A 17,276-nucleotide genomic window follows, 5' to 3' on the forward strand; every position below is an offset into this window, starting at 1 on the left:
ACCACCAAATCAAAAGACCCTGAAGGATAGAAAAACACTTAGAAAGGGGGGGGGGGGGGTTTGAATAAGTGTAGTCTTAAAAACTTGAACGATAAAAATAAATTGCACAGTTATTTTTATCCTGGTTCGTTGTTAACTAAACTACTCCAGTCCACCCCGCGGAGTGATTTACCTCACCTGAGGATTTAATCCACTAATCGTAACAGATTACAATGGTTTTTCACTTAGCCCACGACTAAGTCTTCTAGAGTATCCTGATCACAACCTGATCACTCTAGGAACAAATGCTTAGACACAAGCTAAGACTTTCTTAGAGTATCCTGACCACCACGTGATCACTCTAATTACAACTGCTTAGACACAAGTTAAGACTTCCTAGAGTATCCTGATCAACACTTGATCACTCTAGTTACTTACAAATTAATGTAATCAATTATAAGAGTATTACAAATGCTTCTGAAAAGCTATAATCACAACAGTGATATTTCTCTTAACGTTTAAGCTTAATCTCACTAATATATTACAACAGCAATGTAGTGAGCTTTGATGAAGATGAAGTTTCTGAGCTTTGAATTTGAACAGCGTTTCGGCAAGTTAATTGTTAGCAAATCGTCAACCTTGCTTCTCATCAGAACTTCATATTTATAGGCGTTTGAGAAGATGACCGTTGGGCGCATTTAATGCTTTGCGTATTCCGTACAGCATTGCATTTAATGTTTCACGCTTTTGCCAACTACCTCGAGCCTTGTTCACGCTGTGTCTACTGACGTTGCCTTTAATAGCTTCCAACGTTCCTTTTGTCAGTCAGCGTAGCCTGCCACCTGTACTTTCTTCTGATCTGATGTTTGTGAATAAAATATTTGAATATCATCAGAGTCAAACAGCTTGGTGCATAGCATCTTCTTGTCTTCTGACCTTGAAGTGCTTCTGAGCGTGATACCATCAGAACTTCAGTGCTACTGCTTCTGATCTCAAGTTCTTCTGATGCTTCCATAGACCCATGTTCTGATTCTGCCTTGACCATCTTCTGATGTCTTGCCAGACCATGTTCTGATGTTGCATGCTGAACCTTCTGAGACAAAGCTTCTGAGCGCTGATTTGTGCATACTCTTTATATATTTCCTGAAATGGAAATTGCAATGTATTAGAGTACCACATTATCTCACACAAAATTCATATCCTTGTTATCATCAAAACTAAGAATATTGATCAGAACAAATCTTGTTCTAACAATCTCCCCCTTTTTGATGATGACAAAAACATATATAAATGATATGAGTTTGCGATCAGAAAGAGCAGACGGCTAAAGACAAATTACACAGCTATATCATAAGCATGTGAATATGTCTCCCCCTGAGATTAACAATCTCCCCCTGAGATGAATAATCTCCCCCAATAATCTCCCCCTGAAATAAATACTCGAAGAACTTTAATAATAAAAGACTTCCCTGATTATTTCGGTAGAGACGATCACATAAGCTTCTGTCTTCTGATAATTCATAGCTTCTGACTTCTGCTTCCATTGGACAGCTTCAGAACTTGAATTTCTTTAGATCCCTAGAACACTCACAGCTTCTGATTCCTGCTTCCATTTAGGACAACTTCAGAACTTGAATTTCTTTGATCTTCAGAACATTCACAGCTTCTGATTCCTGCTTCCATTTAGGACAGCTTCAGAACTTGAATTTCTTTGATCTTCAGAACATTCACAGCTTCTGATTCATGCTTCCATTTAGGACAGCTTCAGAACTTGAGTTTTCTGGATCTTTAGAACATTCACAGCTTCTGATTTCTGCTTCCCTCGGATAGCTTCAGAGCTTTGAATTTCTTCTTACATCACTTCATGCTAGATTGTATCAGAACATTGTTGAATGTACCAGAGCATCATCAGAGCATCTCTACATCCTGAAATGTTACAGAACAAAACTAAACGACAAAAGTCAGCATGAATGAGTTAGAACATAAAATGTGTATCAGAACACAAAATATGTATCAGAGCCATATAAGCCATATAAAATATATCAGATCCAATAGACAATGTATCAGAGCAAATAGACAATGATTTGGATCATATTCTATTATCAGAATTTCTGATCATTCTTCCTTCTTGCTTCTGATTCTGAAGCTTCCTAGCACTCAGCTTGCTTCAAGAATCCAAGAGCTATTTCTGATCATTCTTCCTTCTTGCTTCTGATTCTGAAGCTTCCTAGCACTCAGCTTGCTTCAAGAATCCAAGAGCTTGATTCATTTTGTTGCTTCTTATGTTGATCTTGAATCTTTGATTCCTGCAACAACACAACTTAAAAACATAGAACTTTGCAAGTTCTGTTAGTAAATGTGGAGCCTTTTTACTTGGTAACTGATAATATTAATCAGATCATTTATCATATATTTCTCCCCCTTTTTGTCATATCATCAAAAAACAGAAAAGATTGAGATACAAACAAAAAGAAACACACGGAGGAAAAAGGATGATTTCATTGAAGTTCAAACAACAGGTACAGAAGTACACGAAGAGAAGGAAGACAAGATGCACAAAAATAGATGCAGCAAAAGCAAAAAAGCAAAAAAAAAACAACATAGACTCAATCTAAGACGGCCCTAGCCTTGACAGAATCTTAGCCAGCATCTCTTGAACCACATTGTTGTAACCATCTTGCCTCTCCATGAAAGCTCTAAACTCAGCATTGACTGAGCTTTGCTCATCCTATTTCTTCTGAATATCTTCCAGAGTCCTTGCAAGACGAGAAGATTCATCAGAAGAAGCTTCACCGCTTCTAACCACAGGAATAGCATTGTTATCTGTAGCTTCCATAGATAGATCATTTGCAGGGATTTCCTCAACAAAAACTGATTCAGCAACATGATCTTCTACATCTGCTTCTTGCATAGAAGCATCTCCATATTCTGCAGCAGGAATTTCTGAATCTCCATTCTCAAGTGCCTGAAGAATGGCAGCAAGATTCCTGGGAGCAGAAGGACCTTCAACTTCTAGTGGGTCAACAACTTCTGGAATGACCAAGCTTGGGTCTTTCTCAGAAGGGTTTTCCCTCAGAAAGTCAAAGAGGGTCTTGAGGGAAAAAAAGAAGAGGGAAACGTTCGAGGAATATAAAAAAGAAAAGAAGGACAATAAAAGAAATGATGAATGACATTTAATGTAACATGACGTGAGGAGAGATAATAATGACAAAAGACGAGATTTGCACAGTTACCTAAGTAGACGTCCCCTCAACTGCACGCACGCTTGTCCAGAAATAGTGAACACGTGTTTACCATCTGGATAGCCAGTTACAGCTGTTTTGCTTTTAAGGAGATTCTGAATCAACTTAGACAATGAAACGTTAGTAATAACTGAATCACAATTTCTAATTGATTTCAATCAGAACTTCTTAAAAAACATCCAATTTCATTTCAGAAGATACTCATACATAAGATCTTCTCATCTTCTCATTCTGGGCATAAATCCATACTGATATTCTTCAGAATGAACTTAAACCTATCTTCAGCAAGGGGTTTTGTAAAGATATCAGCCCATTGATGGTCTGTATCCACAAAGTTTAAAGATATAACACCCTTCTGAACATAGTCCCTTATGAAATGATGTTTAATCTCAATATGTTTAACTTTTGAATGTAAAATAGGATTCTTAGATAAACATATAGCAGAAGTATTATCACAGAAAATAGGAATGTTACTCTCATATATCTGATAATCTTCCAGCTGACTTCTCATCCAGAGCATTTGTGTGCTACAACCAGCAGCAGCAACATATTCTGCTTCTGTTGTTGAGAGGGAAATAGTAGCTTGCTTCTTGCTGTACCATGAGATCAGATGACTTCCAAGAAATTGACAACTTCCAGAAGTGCTCTTTCTTTCTATTCTATCTCCAGCATAGTCAGCATCACAGAATCCTACTAAGTTATAATCTTTAGATCTTCTGTAAACTAAACCAACATTAGTAGTACCTTTCAGATACCTTAGAATTCTCTTAACCGCTGTTAAATGAGATTCTCTTGGATCTGATTGGAATCGAGCACACAAACAAACACTAAAGAGAATGTCAGGTCTAGAAGCAGTTAGATATAGAAGAGATCCAATCATACCTCTGTACAACTTCTGATCTACCTTCTTACTTACCTCATCCTTACCCAGTACACATGTTGGATGCATAGGAGTTTTGGCTTCTTTGCTTTCAGAAAGATTAAACTTCTTCAGAAGTTCTTTCACATACTTCATTTGATGAACATAGGTTCCATCGGAAGTTTGGTTGATTTGAATCCCAAGGAAATACTTGAGTTCTCCCATCATGCTCATTTCAAATTCAGCCTGCATAGACTCAGCAAACTCCTTTCCAAGTGTAGCATTAGATGTTCCAAAGATAATATTATCAACATATATTTGACAAATTAAAATATCCTTTTTAAATGTTTTACAAAAGAGAGTAGTGTCCACTTTTCCTCTAGTGAAATCATTTTCCAGAAGGAAAGAACTCAAACGTTCATACCAAGCTCTGGGAGCTTGTTTCAATCCGTATAATGATTTCTTTAATTTGAAAACATGATTTGGAGACATGGAGTCTTCAAAACCAGGAGGTTGGTGAACATAAACTTCTTCATCTATATAACCATTTAAGAAGGCACTCTTGACATCCATCTGATAAAGAGTGATGTTGTGTTGAGTGGCAAAAGAAATTAATAGACGGATAGATTCTAACCTGGCCACTGGTGCAAAGGTTTCTGTATAATCAATCCCTTCTTGCTGACTATAACCCTGAGCAACCAGTCTGGCTTTGTTTCTTACCACTTCACCTTTCTCACTTAGCTTGTTTCTGAAAACCCACTTAGTATCGATGATGTTAAATCCTTTTGGTCTAGGAACCAAGTCCCATACATCATTCCTTGTAAACTGATTTAGTTCTTCTTGCATGGCAATTATCCAGTCTGGATCTTCTAGAGCTTGATCAACAGAAGTTGGCTCGATCAAAGAAACAAGACCTAATTGACATTCTGCATTGTTCTTAAGGAATGCCCTTGTTCTGATGGGATCATCTTTCTTTCCAAGGATCACATCTTCTGAATGAGCTGAGGCAAGTCTAGGTGATCTTCTGATAGTTGGTTCTTCAGAAATCCTAAGATTATCTAAAGATGCAGCAACTTGATCTTCTGATCCATTGCTTCTGAGACTGCCAGCTTCTGCAGCTTTGCTTCTTGATTCTTCAACTTCTGATATATCAATATCAAAATTTGCAAAATTCTCAAACTGCTTTGGTTTTTCAAGACCAAGCTTATCATCAAACCTGATATTGATTGATTCTTCTACAATCAATGTTTCAGTATTGTATACTCTGTAGCCTTTAGAGCGTTAAGAATATCCAAGAAGGAAACATTTTTGTGCTTTGGAATCAAACTTACCAAGATGATCTTTAGTATTCAGAATAAAACATACACATCCAAAAGGATGGAAATATGAAATGTTGGGCTTTCTGTTCTTCCACAATTCATAAGGAGTCTTATTTAGAATAGGTCTGATAGAGATTCTATTTTGAATATAGCATGCAGTGTTAATTGCTTCTGCCCAGAAATGCTTAGCCATATTGGTTTCATTGATCATGGTTCTGGCCATTTCTTGTAGAGTCCTATTCTTTCACTCTACAACTCCATTTTGCTGTGGAGTTCTGGGGAAAGAGAAATCATGGGCAATACCATTTTCTTTGAAGAACTCCTCAAAGAATCTGTTCTCAAATTCGCCACCATGATCACTTCTGACCTTTATGATTTTACACTCTTTCTCAGATTGAATCTGAGTGCAGAATTCAAAGAACACTGAATGAGACTCATCCTTGTGTTTCAAGAACTTTACCCACGTCCAGCGGCTATAATCATCAACGATGACTAATCCATATTTCTTCCCTCTGACAGATGTTGTTTTGACTGGGCCAAACAGATCAATGTGTAAGAGTTCTAACGGCCTTGAGGAAGAAACAACATTCTTAGACTTGAATGCAGGTCTGGAGAACTTGCCCTTCTGACATGCTTCACAAAGAGCATCTGATTTGAATTTCAGATTGGGGAGTCCTCTGACCAGATTTAGTTTGTTAATCTGAGAAATCTTTCTCAAACTAGCATGTCCTAATCTTTTGTGCCAGACCCATTGCTCTTCAGAAACAGACATAAGACAAGTCACCTTCTGATTCTTAAGATCCTGAAGATCTGTCTTATAAATGTTGTTCTTTCTCTTGCCTGTAAATAGGATTGAGCCATCCTTCTGACTTACAGCCTTGCAAGACTTTTGATTAAAGATTATGTCATAACCATTGTCACTTAATTGACTTATGGACAATAAGTTATGAGCTAATCCATCTACTAGAAGAACATTAGAAATAGAAGGAGAGTTACCAGACTTTATAGTTCCTGAGCCAATAATTTTGCCCTTCTGATCTCCTCCGAATTTCACTTCTCCAGCAGATTTAAGCACCAGGTCTTGGAACATAGACTTTCTTCCTGTCATGTGTCGCGAGCATCCAGAGTCCAGGTACCATGACATGTTGTGCTTTTCCTTCTTTGCAGCCAAGGATATCTGCAATAGGAATAATCTTTTCCTTAGGTACCCACATCCTCTTGGGTCCTTTCTTGTTAGTTCTCCTCAAGTTCTGATTGAACTTGGGTTTAGCAAAATATTTAGCAGGAGGAACAGTATGATACTTCTTATTCTGAGTTCCATGATATTTCTTAGGTTGTGTCACATGCTTCTTGGTGTGTGTTATGTGAAAACTTTGTGCATGTGATGTGTGCTTAATATCATGGGAGTGGCCAAATTTAAATTGGTTATACAGAGGCTTGTATGATATTTTCATATCATCCACAGATTCAAGCTTGTATGGGATTTCACCCTCATAACCAATGCCAACTCTCTTGTTCCCAGACACAACATATATCATAGAAGCTAGCTGACTTCTGCCAATACTTCTAGATAAGAACTTCCTGAAACTTAAATCATATTCTTTCAGAATATGATTCAGACTGGGAGTGGATTTTTCTGAATCAGAAGGAGATCCAACATTATTGGATAATTTTAAAACTTTTTCTTTTAATTCAGAATTTTCCAACTCAAGCTTCTTAGTTTCAAATTCAAATTGCTTTTTCAGCTTTTTGTATTTGATACTAAGATGAGCTTTTAATTCAAGAAGCTCTGTTAGACTGGAAACTAACTCTTCTCTAGATAGTTCAGAGAATACCTCTTCAGAATCTGATTCTGATGTAGATTCTGATCCATCATCTTCTGTCGCCATCAGCGCAAAGTTTGCCTGCTCTCCTTCAGAGTCTGATCCTGATTCTGATTCAGAATCATCCCATGTTGCCATAAGACCTTTCTTCTTATGAAACTTCTTCTTGGGATTCTCCTTCTGAAGTTTCGGACACTCATTCTTGTAATGTCCAGGCTCATTGCACTCATAGCAAACAGCCTTCTTCTTGTCAGATCTTCTGTCACCAGAAGATTCTCCTCGTTCAAATTTCTTTGAACTTCTGAAGCCTCTGAACTTCCTTTGCTTGCTTTTCCAGAGTTGGTTTACCCTTCTGGAGATCATGGACAGTTCATCTTCTTCTTTAGATTCTGATTCTTCAGGATCTTCTTCTCTAGCCTGAAAAGCGTTAGTGCATTTTTTAACATTAGATTTTAAAGCAATAGACTTACCTTTCTTCTGAGGTTCATTAGCGTCAAGTTCAATCTCATGACTCCTCAGGGCACTGATCAGCTCTTCCAAAGAAACTTCATTCAGATTCTTCGCAATCTTGAATGCAGTCACCATTGGGCCCCATCTTCTGGGCAAACTTCTGATGATCTTCTTTACATGATCAGCCTTGGTGTAGCCTTTGTCGAGAACTCTCAATCCAGCAGTCAGAGTTTGAAATCTTGAAAACATCTTTTCAATGTCTTCATCATCCTCCATCTTGAAGGCTTCATACTTCTGGATTAGAGCAAGAGCTTTAGTCTCCTTGACTTGAGCATTTCCTTCATGAGTCATTTTCAAGGACTCATATATGTCATGGGCCGTTTCCCTGTTAGATATCTTCTCATACTCAGCATGAGAGATAGCATTCAGCAAAACAGTTCTGCATTTATGATGATTCTTGAATTCTTTCTTTTGATCATCAGTCATTTCGCTTCTTGTGAGCCTTACACCAGTAGCTTTAACAGGATGTTTGTAACCATCCAACAGAAGATCCCATAGATCAGCATCTAGACCGAGAAAGTAACTTTCCAGTTTACCTTTCCAGTATTCAAAGTTTTCACCATCAAATACTGATGGTCTAGTATAACCATTGTTACCATTGTATTGCTCAGTAGAGCCAGATGTAGATGCAGCTGGATTTGTTGGAACTTCACCAGCCATCTTTTACTGAAGCGTTTTTCTCTTCCTGAATCTTTTCTAAACACGGTTAAGTGCTTGCACCTTAGAACCGGCGCTCTGATGCCAATTGAAGGATAGAAAAACACTTAGAAAGGGGGGGTTTGAATAAGTGTAGTCTTAAAAACTTGAACGATAAAAATAAATTGCACAGTTATTTTTATCCTGGTTCGTTGTTAACTAAACTACTCCAGTCCACCTCCGCGGAGTGATTTACCTCACCTGAGGATTTAATCCACTAATCGTAACAGATTACAATGGTTTTCCACTTAGCACACGACTAAGTCTTCTAGAGTATCCTGATCACAACCTGATCACTCTAGGAACAAATGCTTAGACACAAGCTAAGAATTTCTTAGAGTATCCTGACCACCACGTGATCACTCTAATTACAACTGCTTAGACACAAGCTAAGACTTCCTAGAGTATCCTGATCAACACTTGATCACTCTAGTTACTTACAAATTAATGTAATCAATTCTAAGAGTATTACAAATGCTTCTGAAAAGCTATAATCACAACAGTGATATTTCTCTTAACGTTTAAGCTTAATCTCACTAATATATTACAACAGCAATGTAGTGAGCTTTGATGAAGATGAAGTTTCTGAGCTTTGAATTTGAACAGCGTTTCAGCAAGTTAATTGTTAGCAAATCGTCAACCTTGCTTCTCATCAGAACTTCATATTTATAGGCGTTTGAGAAGATGACCGTTGGGCGCATTTAATGCTTTGCGTATTCCGTACAGCATTGCATTTAATGTTTCACGCTTTTGCCAACTACCTCGAGCCTTGTTCACGCTGTGTCTACTGACGTTGCCTTTAATAGCTTCCAACGTTCCTTTTGTCAGTCAGCGTAGCCTGCCACCTGTACTTTCTTCTGATCTGATGTTTGTGAATAAAATATTTGAATATCATCAGAGTCAAACAGCTTGGTGCATAGCATCTTCTTGTCTTCTGACCTTGAAGTGCTTCTGAGCGTGATACCATCAGAACTTCAGTGCTACTGCTTCTGATCTCAAGTTCTTCTGATGCTTCCATAGACCCATGTTCTGATTCTGCCTTGACCATCTTCTGATGTCTTGCCAGACCATGTTCTGATGTTGCATGCTGAACCTTCTGAGACAAAGCTTCTGAGCGCTGATTTGTGCATACTCTTTATATATTTCCTGAAATGGAAATTGCAATGTATTAGAGTACCACATTATCTCACACAAAATTCATATCCTTGTTATCATCAAAACTAAGAATATTGATCAGAACAAATCTTGTTCTAACAGACCCAACCCTAAATCTTGAAAAAAGCTCAAACTCTCTAGCATACAATTCAATATTACCTTCAACCCTATCTTAATACTAATATCTTTGGTAGATACTCATTAATTAAGACAACCAAATTTACGGGTGTAAATGGATTAGAAAAACTCAATTATACAGAAAATCCATATCAAACTAAATTGGAAAAAATCAATTTTTTTGTTTGGTTCTAAAACCGAACTGAACCAATGAAAGCGCCGAACCGCTGAATCAAACCAATGTTTATAATTACGCTCTAAATATTTTATTCCACACATCATTAAGCCTAAATTTTTTTTGATCCAACCATTCTCCATCTATATTTACATTTCCTTCCTTTTAGAAAAACACGCTTCAAGAACCAAACTCGAAACATAGAAAACAGAAACCATAAGTTACAAAAAACTTATTTTCACTGAACTCCTGCTCTTGCCATCCGCCACCATTATTGCTCTCTACTGCCGTTCTAATATATTATAATCGTCTTCTTCGTGTTCAAGTTCTCTTCATTAGTTTTCATATATATTTTTTAACCTTTTTTGTTTCTCCTTCTCCAAAAAAAAATTCTTCTAGTCTTGTTACATAATAATTTTGATGTGTGTTTGAGGTGTGAAACTTTTTAGTTTATGTGAATTGAAATTTTTTGTTGTTACTGTTGTGTTTTATTTGTTAAACTTTCAAATTCCTTCTCAGTCTTCTAATGCCAAGTGTCAACTCTTATATTTAATAGTAAACTTATTTCTTGATGCAATAGAAATCATGTATGTAAATCGTTTTGCAAAGTCCACTAAGTTATTAACCGCCACAATCCCATCTACCAAAAGTTTCTCTTTAAGAAAGGTTGATTGGTTGGAGAAATCACGTTCTCAATAACCTTAGTCAACCTAAAAACCAAAACTTTAGTGACCAACTTATAGAGCGAACCGACTAAAGAAATAGGTAGAAAATTTCTTGAATGGGAAAAAGACTCACCTTTCAAAATTAGGGTTACAAAATAGAAGAAAAACTTCTAAGGGAGAAAAATTGAGAATGAAAATGAATAAATATAATCTTCATAGTCTCCCACAAAAGAGACAAAAATCTTCTAAAAAAACAAATTTAAATCAACCATGACACATGAACTCTTATTTCACGTATAAGGAGAAAACGCATGATCAATTTTTTATGGGAGAAAGGGGGAAGAAAACATCTCAATATTTTTAAAAATACATGATATTTTGATACGACCTTGCTAAAAAAAATCAAATAATTTAAAAAATATGAAAAATTATAGTTTCACTATAATCAATACAAAATATTTTATCCGTTCCTTTTTAAGTGTCATTTTTTACTTTTACGCATACCAAGGGAGTTAATCGATAGAACTAATTTTTTGTAAATCGCTTTGCAAAGTCCACTAACTTATTAACCACCACAATCCCAACTACCAAAAGTTTCTGTTTAAGAAAGGTTGATTGTTTCGGAGAAATCACATTCTCAATAACCTTAGCAACCTAAAAACTAAAACTTTGGTGATCAACTTATAGAGCGAATCCTTCAAAGAAATAGGTAGAAATCTCTTAGAATGGGAAAAAGACTCCACTTTCAAAATTAGGGTTACAGAATTGAAAAAATAACTTCGAAGGGAGAAAAACCGCGTGATCAATTTTTGATGGGAGAAAGGGAGAAGACAACATCTCAATATTTTCAAAATATATGATATTTTGATATGACCTTGCTGAAAAAAATAACAAATAATTTAAAAAATATGAAAAATTATAGTTTCACTCTAATCAATAAAAGATATTTCATCTGTTTGTTTTTAAGTGTCATTTTTACTTTTTGCACATAAAAAAGCTAATCAGTATTGCTACTTTTCAAACAAGAATTTTCCTTTTACCTTCATTATCCTTAACTATTTATTACATTTATTTTTAATGGTTATTGATAAAATTTTAATGGTTATTGATGGTTGGATTGATAAAATTTAATGGTTATTGATTTTTTTATTAAGAATGCAAAAATAACTTATATATAGGCATACATATTGTTCTAACATTTGATTTGATTTAAAAATTATTTTTAAAATCAAAATAATCAATCAGTCAATTTAAATTTGATTTAGTTGTATTCAATTAAACATTTTAAAAGGATAGATTTGATTTGAAATTGATTAAAGAGAAAATAAGTATATGCAATACACTCTCAATCAATAGTCATTTGTGACAGTAAATGTATAACCATTAAACTTTGAGTTTAAAGGTAGTGCACTGAGAGTGTAAATTAACTTTATATATATAATCAATTAAAATATTTATATTTGTCATGTTACATTAATTTTTTAAAATTAAAATTATGTTTTAATTGGATAAATGGTTGTGATTGATTGATAGTGTAAAAATATTTTACACTGTGAGCGAGCGCATATCTTTTTTTTTCTTAAACTTTTGATAAAAATAAATTTGATTGAATATTTTAAAATAATGGATTTGATTTTTGATTTTATATTTTAAATTTATCAATTTGATTTTATATTTTAAAATGATAAATTTATGGATTGAAAAACTTGAATTTAAGGTTTTGAGTGAATAATTTGAAAAAAATACTTTCATAAAAACAAACACGTGACCAACCATAAACCCTAAGAATTTAGGTTTGTATCCTTTTCTCTAACTTGAAAGTTGAAAGGCTTCAGTTGTGTTTTGTGAGAAAATCAACAAGTCGTACGAGTCGGAAGAAAAAATGGACATCAAACCCTCTTTTAAAACGTTTTACGACCCCAACGAAGAATCCGACGACGACGAGGTCAGAAGAAGCTATAATCCATTATCGTTCTTCATGAGATCCACCGCCTACCGCCCTTTTACGATCACCGTAAACAACTCCTTCCGATCAAAGATGCTCCGCAAAAACTACATCCCACTATCCAGGGGTTCCACCATCAAGATCAGCAAAAACAATATTATGAGTTCCTCAGCCAAGGTAAACAAGTCGTCTTCTGAATCAAAGTTCAGCAGAAACTTTATTCATGATGATCTTCTTGTCTCGTCTATTCTTTCAAAACTTCCTGTAAAATCATTGAAGCTCTTTGGATGCGTACGCAAATCATGGTCCACTTTATTTGAAAACTCGGATTTCATGACCATATACAGCAACCATTTCATATCTCGTCACGGTTCCGATGATCATTATCATACATTTCTTCTCGCACGCCATAATGAACTGCCTCTCACACCTGGTTGTTGTTTATTCAACTCTGAATTCCATTTGCTCGGCAACACACTCAAATTCAATCTGCCATCTCCATTTCAACACTCCTGCACCAGTTTTTGTATTCTCGGCTCCACAAGTGTTAACGGCATTTTTTGTTTTGGGCAAGAAGATTCACCTCAGAATAAGGTCCAATATGTATTGTGGAATCCTGCTACTGACGAATCCCGCGTCATTCCTCCTAGCATCAATGAACGTAAACCACACTTCCCTCAAAACAAGTTGTGTCTGAACTATGCTTTTCATGGTTTTGGTTATGACCAAGTTAGAGATGACTTTAAGGTCATTCAGTTTGTATCATTGGATAAGGATGGGCCATCTCCGTATTCAAAAGGTTATTTTGAGATATATAGTTTAAAAACTAATTCTTGGAGAATGATCAGCATGAAGATTGATCTTTCTAGTTGCCATTTTTTTCCGTCATTTTATGGTTGCGAAGCTTATGTGGATGGAGTGTGTCATTGGTTGGTTACGCAACCTAACAGCGACGATCGTTATGGTGTTGAATTAACTCTCTTGTCATTTGACCTGAGTGATGAGGCATTCATTACAACATCCATCGGGGAAGAATCTTTTTCACCATACACTTATAATAGACTCTTGACGGTGTTAAATGGATCAATTGCTTTAGTCTCAAATTATGACGATGATATTGTTTTTCACATAGCTATTCTGGGTGAACTTGGTGTGACTGAAGCATGGATCAAACTATATATTTGTGGCCCCTTACCTTCCATCAAATGGCTCCCATCTGGATTTGGGAAGACAGGATATATGTTTTTTACAAAAACAACCGATGGTGAACTAGCCTATATTGATTTGAGCACCAAACAAATTGAGGAGGTTGGCATTACTGGTGGAGATTCAAGTCATTTTACGGTCGGTCTTTACAAGAAAAGCTTGTTTCGATCGGAGGATCTCCGATCAAGTAATTATATATTTTTTTATTTCTTCTGGTTGGTGATATGATCTTGTTTTATCAATTTAATTCTAAAGGTTTAGGCTTCTGTGATTTGCAAACCGATTGTATTTATATTTCATTTATAGGAATGATATATTTTCTTTAATTAATGTGCTTCAATTTTACACTTGTATAACTTTTAAGATGTAGAGAAGTCAAGAAAAGTTAATGAACTACTGCATATTCCTTGTTATGGTATTTTCACTTCGGTGATGAAGCTCAATCATTACGTCTTGTCAACGCGCTACCCCGACTCATATCAAGGTGCTAGATGATGTTGGCTTGCTTAGGACTAAACCAAACTATGGCTTCAATTTTATGAAGAACGTGAACTTTATCATAAAAAGGAGGAAAGAGGAAGGAAGAGTTAAATAACACTAAGCAATTGATTCTTCTTAATGGTGAAATTGGGAGACTTGATTTCAAAAAGAAAAAAAAAACTAAAAACTAATGGAGGGGCTTGCGAATTGGGCATCGGTGACGGGAAAGTCACCATCCCTTTCATTCAGCCTGCGTCGTCGTTCGATTAATTGCACATTTTGTTTTAAGTCAGTTGTATTTTTTAGAAGTATAATCAGATCGGTTTGAACTGGTTTTTGATAAAAAAAAAGTCTGAACCAATGATATTTTTATTGTTCTGGTTTAGTTTTTAATATTTTTTAAATATGGAAATGAACAAAACTAACCTGTTTAGTTTGGTTGATCGGTTTATGATGTTTTTTTAAAATATTATATTCATCAATGTATTCTCCGCTATTGTGTTATTCGGTGTATTTTATGTTTTTTTTTAAATAACGCATTTCATATAATTTATTTTATGCTCTATTTTTTCAAACAAATTACAAATTGCTCTTAATTCATATGAAACAATGACATGATTTCCACTGTATCCTGAAATAAATTCACTATTAAATATAAGAGTTCACACTTGCAATCAGAAACTTGGAAAAGGTTTTGAATGCTTAACAAATAGAGCACAACAAAACACATCAATTAACAAAAAAGGTAATGAATTTTTTAACGAGAGTATAATGAATTTTTTGAAGAAGAAGAAACAAAAAAGGTAAAAACAAAATAATAAAATTAACGAAGAGAGCTTGAACAAGAAGAATATGGCCTTAACATATCAGAATTAACGATATAGAGAGAAACAATTATGACGTGCAGCAAGAGAAACAGTACAGTGAAAGCAAGTTTTTATTTATTTATGGTTTCTACTTTCTATATTTTAGAGTTTGGTTCTAGATGTGTGTTTTGTTGAAATGAATGAGTGTAAACAAATATGGAGAATGGTTGAAGTGATACAAGATTTGAGCTTAAAGATGGGTAGAATGAATTATTTTGCGTGTAATTTTATCTATTGATTCAGCACATTAGTTTGACAGTTTCTAAAAACTAAAATCGAGAACCGAACCGAACCATATTGGTTTTCATTGGTTTGTTTCAATTTTTTAACCGAACCAAAAACAATCAATTTTGTTTCGGTTTGGTTTGGATTATCGATTTAATTGGTTTTTTCTTATCCGCTTACACCCCTAGTATTTTCCTTTAATTATATCAATTAACAAAAACATGTGTTTATGCAACAAATAAAAAACTCATTTTTTATTAATGGAAGATCCATCACGCCTAGTGGTTCAAATCGCCACCACCCAGATCGTCGCATTGCAAGTCGCCGCCACTCAAAACCATTGTCACTCTTCCACCTGACTTTGTGATTCTGTATTTGTTTTCTTTTATCTTTATTGTTGTTAGGTGTGGTTATGTTTCTTTGTGGTACTAAAGACAAAACTAAAACGACAAATGGATGGTGGCGTCAACACAAGATGGATACTGCGAACAACATATTGGCTGATATGAGACATAGATGGCGAGTACAATGGTAACAGCGAGACAAGACAACCAACTTGATCACTACATAACTTCAAATTCTTATGAGCTTTTTGATCTCTTACTTCCATAATATTTAAGTATCAAATTTCATCTTTAATTACATCCATTGGGGATGAAAAATGGTTACTTGAGGAAGAAGTTACAAGCTTGTAAAGTAGGATAGATGAACATGAAAATTTTTGTACTATGAAATTTAAAACTTTAATTTCTCATCTTTGATTCTTTTTCTTGATTTTCTTGATTTTCTTGATTAAACTTGATCAAATGAATCCACCAACCATATTTTCATGATTCTTGACTTGAGAAGTCCATGGTTGACCAAAGATCTCTAAAGTCAAACTTTGACTCTAAGCAATTGACTTTTCATCAAATGAATCCCAAATCTTCTATTATCAATAGATCAAACTTCTTTAGCCATTTGAGACACATGAGAGGGCTATGAGTAAGCATATGAGGTACTTGGACCGTGTTTCAAACTATTAGATAATGTTTTGGTCAAAAGTCAACATCAAGCTTAACTTCGACCACAAACCCTAATTTGCCCATACAAAGTCTTGATGATCAAATGGCTTGAGTAATGAGCATCTTGATATGCTTGAGAATCCTAAATACCCTCAATGATGACTTGATGTGTTTTTAGATTCAAAACCCTAATTCCATATGATCCTCAGAAGAATCCAATGATGAAATCCTAGCATTGAGGAGATGTTGATAATTGCTTGATGAATCAAACTTTAAGAGATAATCCTCCTCTTTTAAATGAAAATCCCAAATCACAATAAACATAATGTGATTCCATACTTTGTATGCATGATTGTGAGTTTATTGACCTAATGGATAGATGCAGGCGAGTGTGAAACATAAGTCAATTGAGATTGAAACCAATAGGAAAATTTTTATGGTGCAACACCTCTCACCAGTTTGACGCTCCAATTAAACCCAGATTTAAGACCTCGTTAATCATCCCATACCTGTTGACCAATGCTTCAAACCAATTTCCTTTCCTCTCATTATTCACTTTCCACTCCCATTTTTTTTAACAATGCGGTGTTAAACACCCTTAGGTTTCTAATCCCTAACCTTCCTTTCTCAATTGACCTACACACTTTCTCCCATTTGACCCAACTAATTTTTCTCCCTTCCTCACTACCCCCATAATAACTGATTAAAGATCGATTCTAATTTAAAAACGACACCTGGCGGAGCCTTGAAGAAGGAGAGATAGTAAATTGGAATCGCATACAAGACATATTTTCCATTGCATTGATAACTTGATATGTTGCCTTGTGATTCAATTTAGCCTATGATGATTTCTGTTTGATATGAATGTTATATATCTGAGGCCAACTCTGTAGTATCTGCTTACTATGTTTTCTTGTGATTCAATTTAGCCTATAATGATTTCTATTTGATATGAATGTTATATATCTGAGGCCAACTTTGTAGGATTTGCTTTATATGTTGCCTTATCA

The 17,276-nt window shown here is 35.2% G+C and overlaps 1 protein-coding gene across 1 annotated transcript; it reads left to right on the forward strand.

The window, feature by feature from the left end:
* Positions 1 to 12,422: 12,422 nt before the first annotated feature.
* On the forward strand, positions 12,423 to 15,797 carry LOC131646893 (F-box/kelch-repeat protein At3g06240-like). The gene is made up of 2 exons (XM_058916831.1): positions 12,423 to 13,878; positions 15,667 to 15,797. The coding sequence occupies exons 1-2, from the start codon at positions 12,423 to 12,425 to the stop codon at positions 15,795 to 15,797; spliced, it is 1,587 nt and encodes a 528-aa protein (XP_058772814.1).
* Positions 15,798 to 17,276: the final 1,479 nt, after the last annotated feature.

The sequence above is a fragment of the Vicia villosa genome, linkage group LG1 (genome assembly GCF_029867415.1).
Source record: "Vicia villosa cultivar HV-30 ecotype Madison, WI linkage group LG1, Vvil1.0, whole genome shotgun sequence".
NCBI lineage: Eukaryota > Viridiplantae > Streptophyta > Magnoliopsida > Fabales > Fabaceae > Vicia > Vicia villosa.

What these genes read in the sequence shown, in the direction of transcription:
- LOC131646893 (XM_058916831.1), top strand. Translation starts at nt 12,423, where the DNA reads ATGGACATCAAACCCTCTTTTAAAACGTTTTACGACCCCAACGAAGAA. An exon ending in ATCGGAGGATCTCCGATCAA is followed by an intron (nt 13,879 to 15,666) that starts GTAATTATATAT and finishes TATTGTTGTTAG; the next exon opens with GTGTGGTTATGTTTCTTTGT.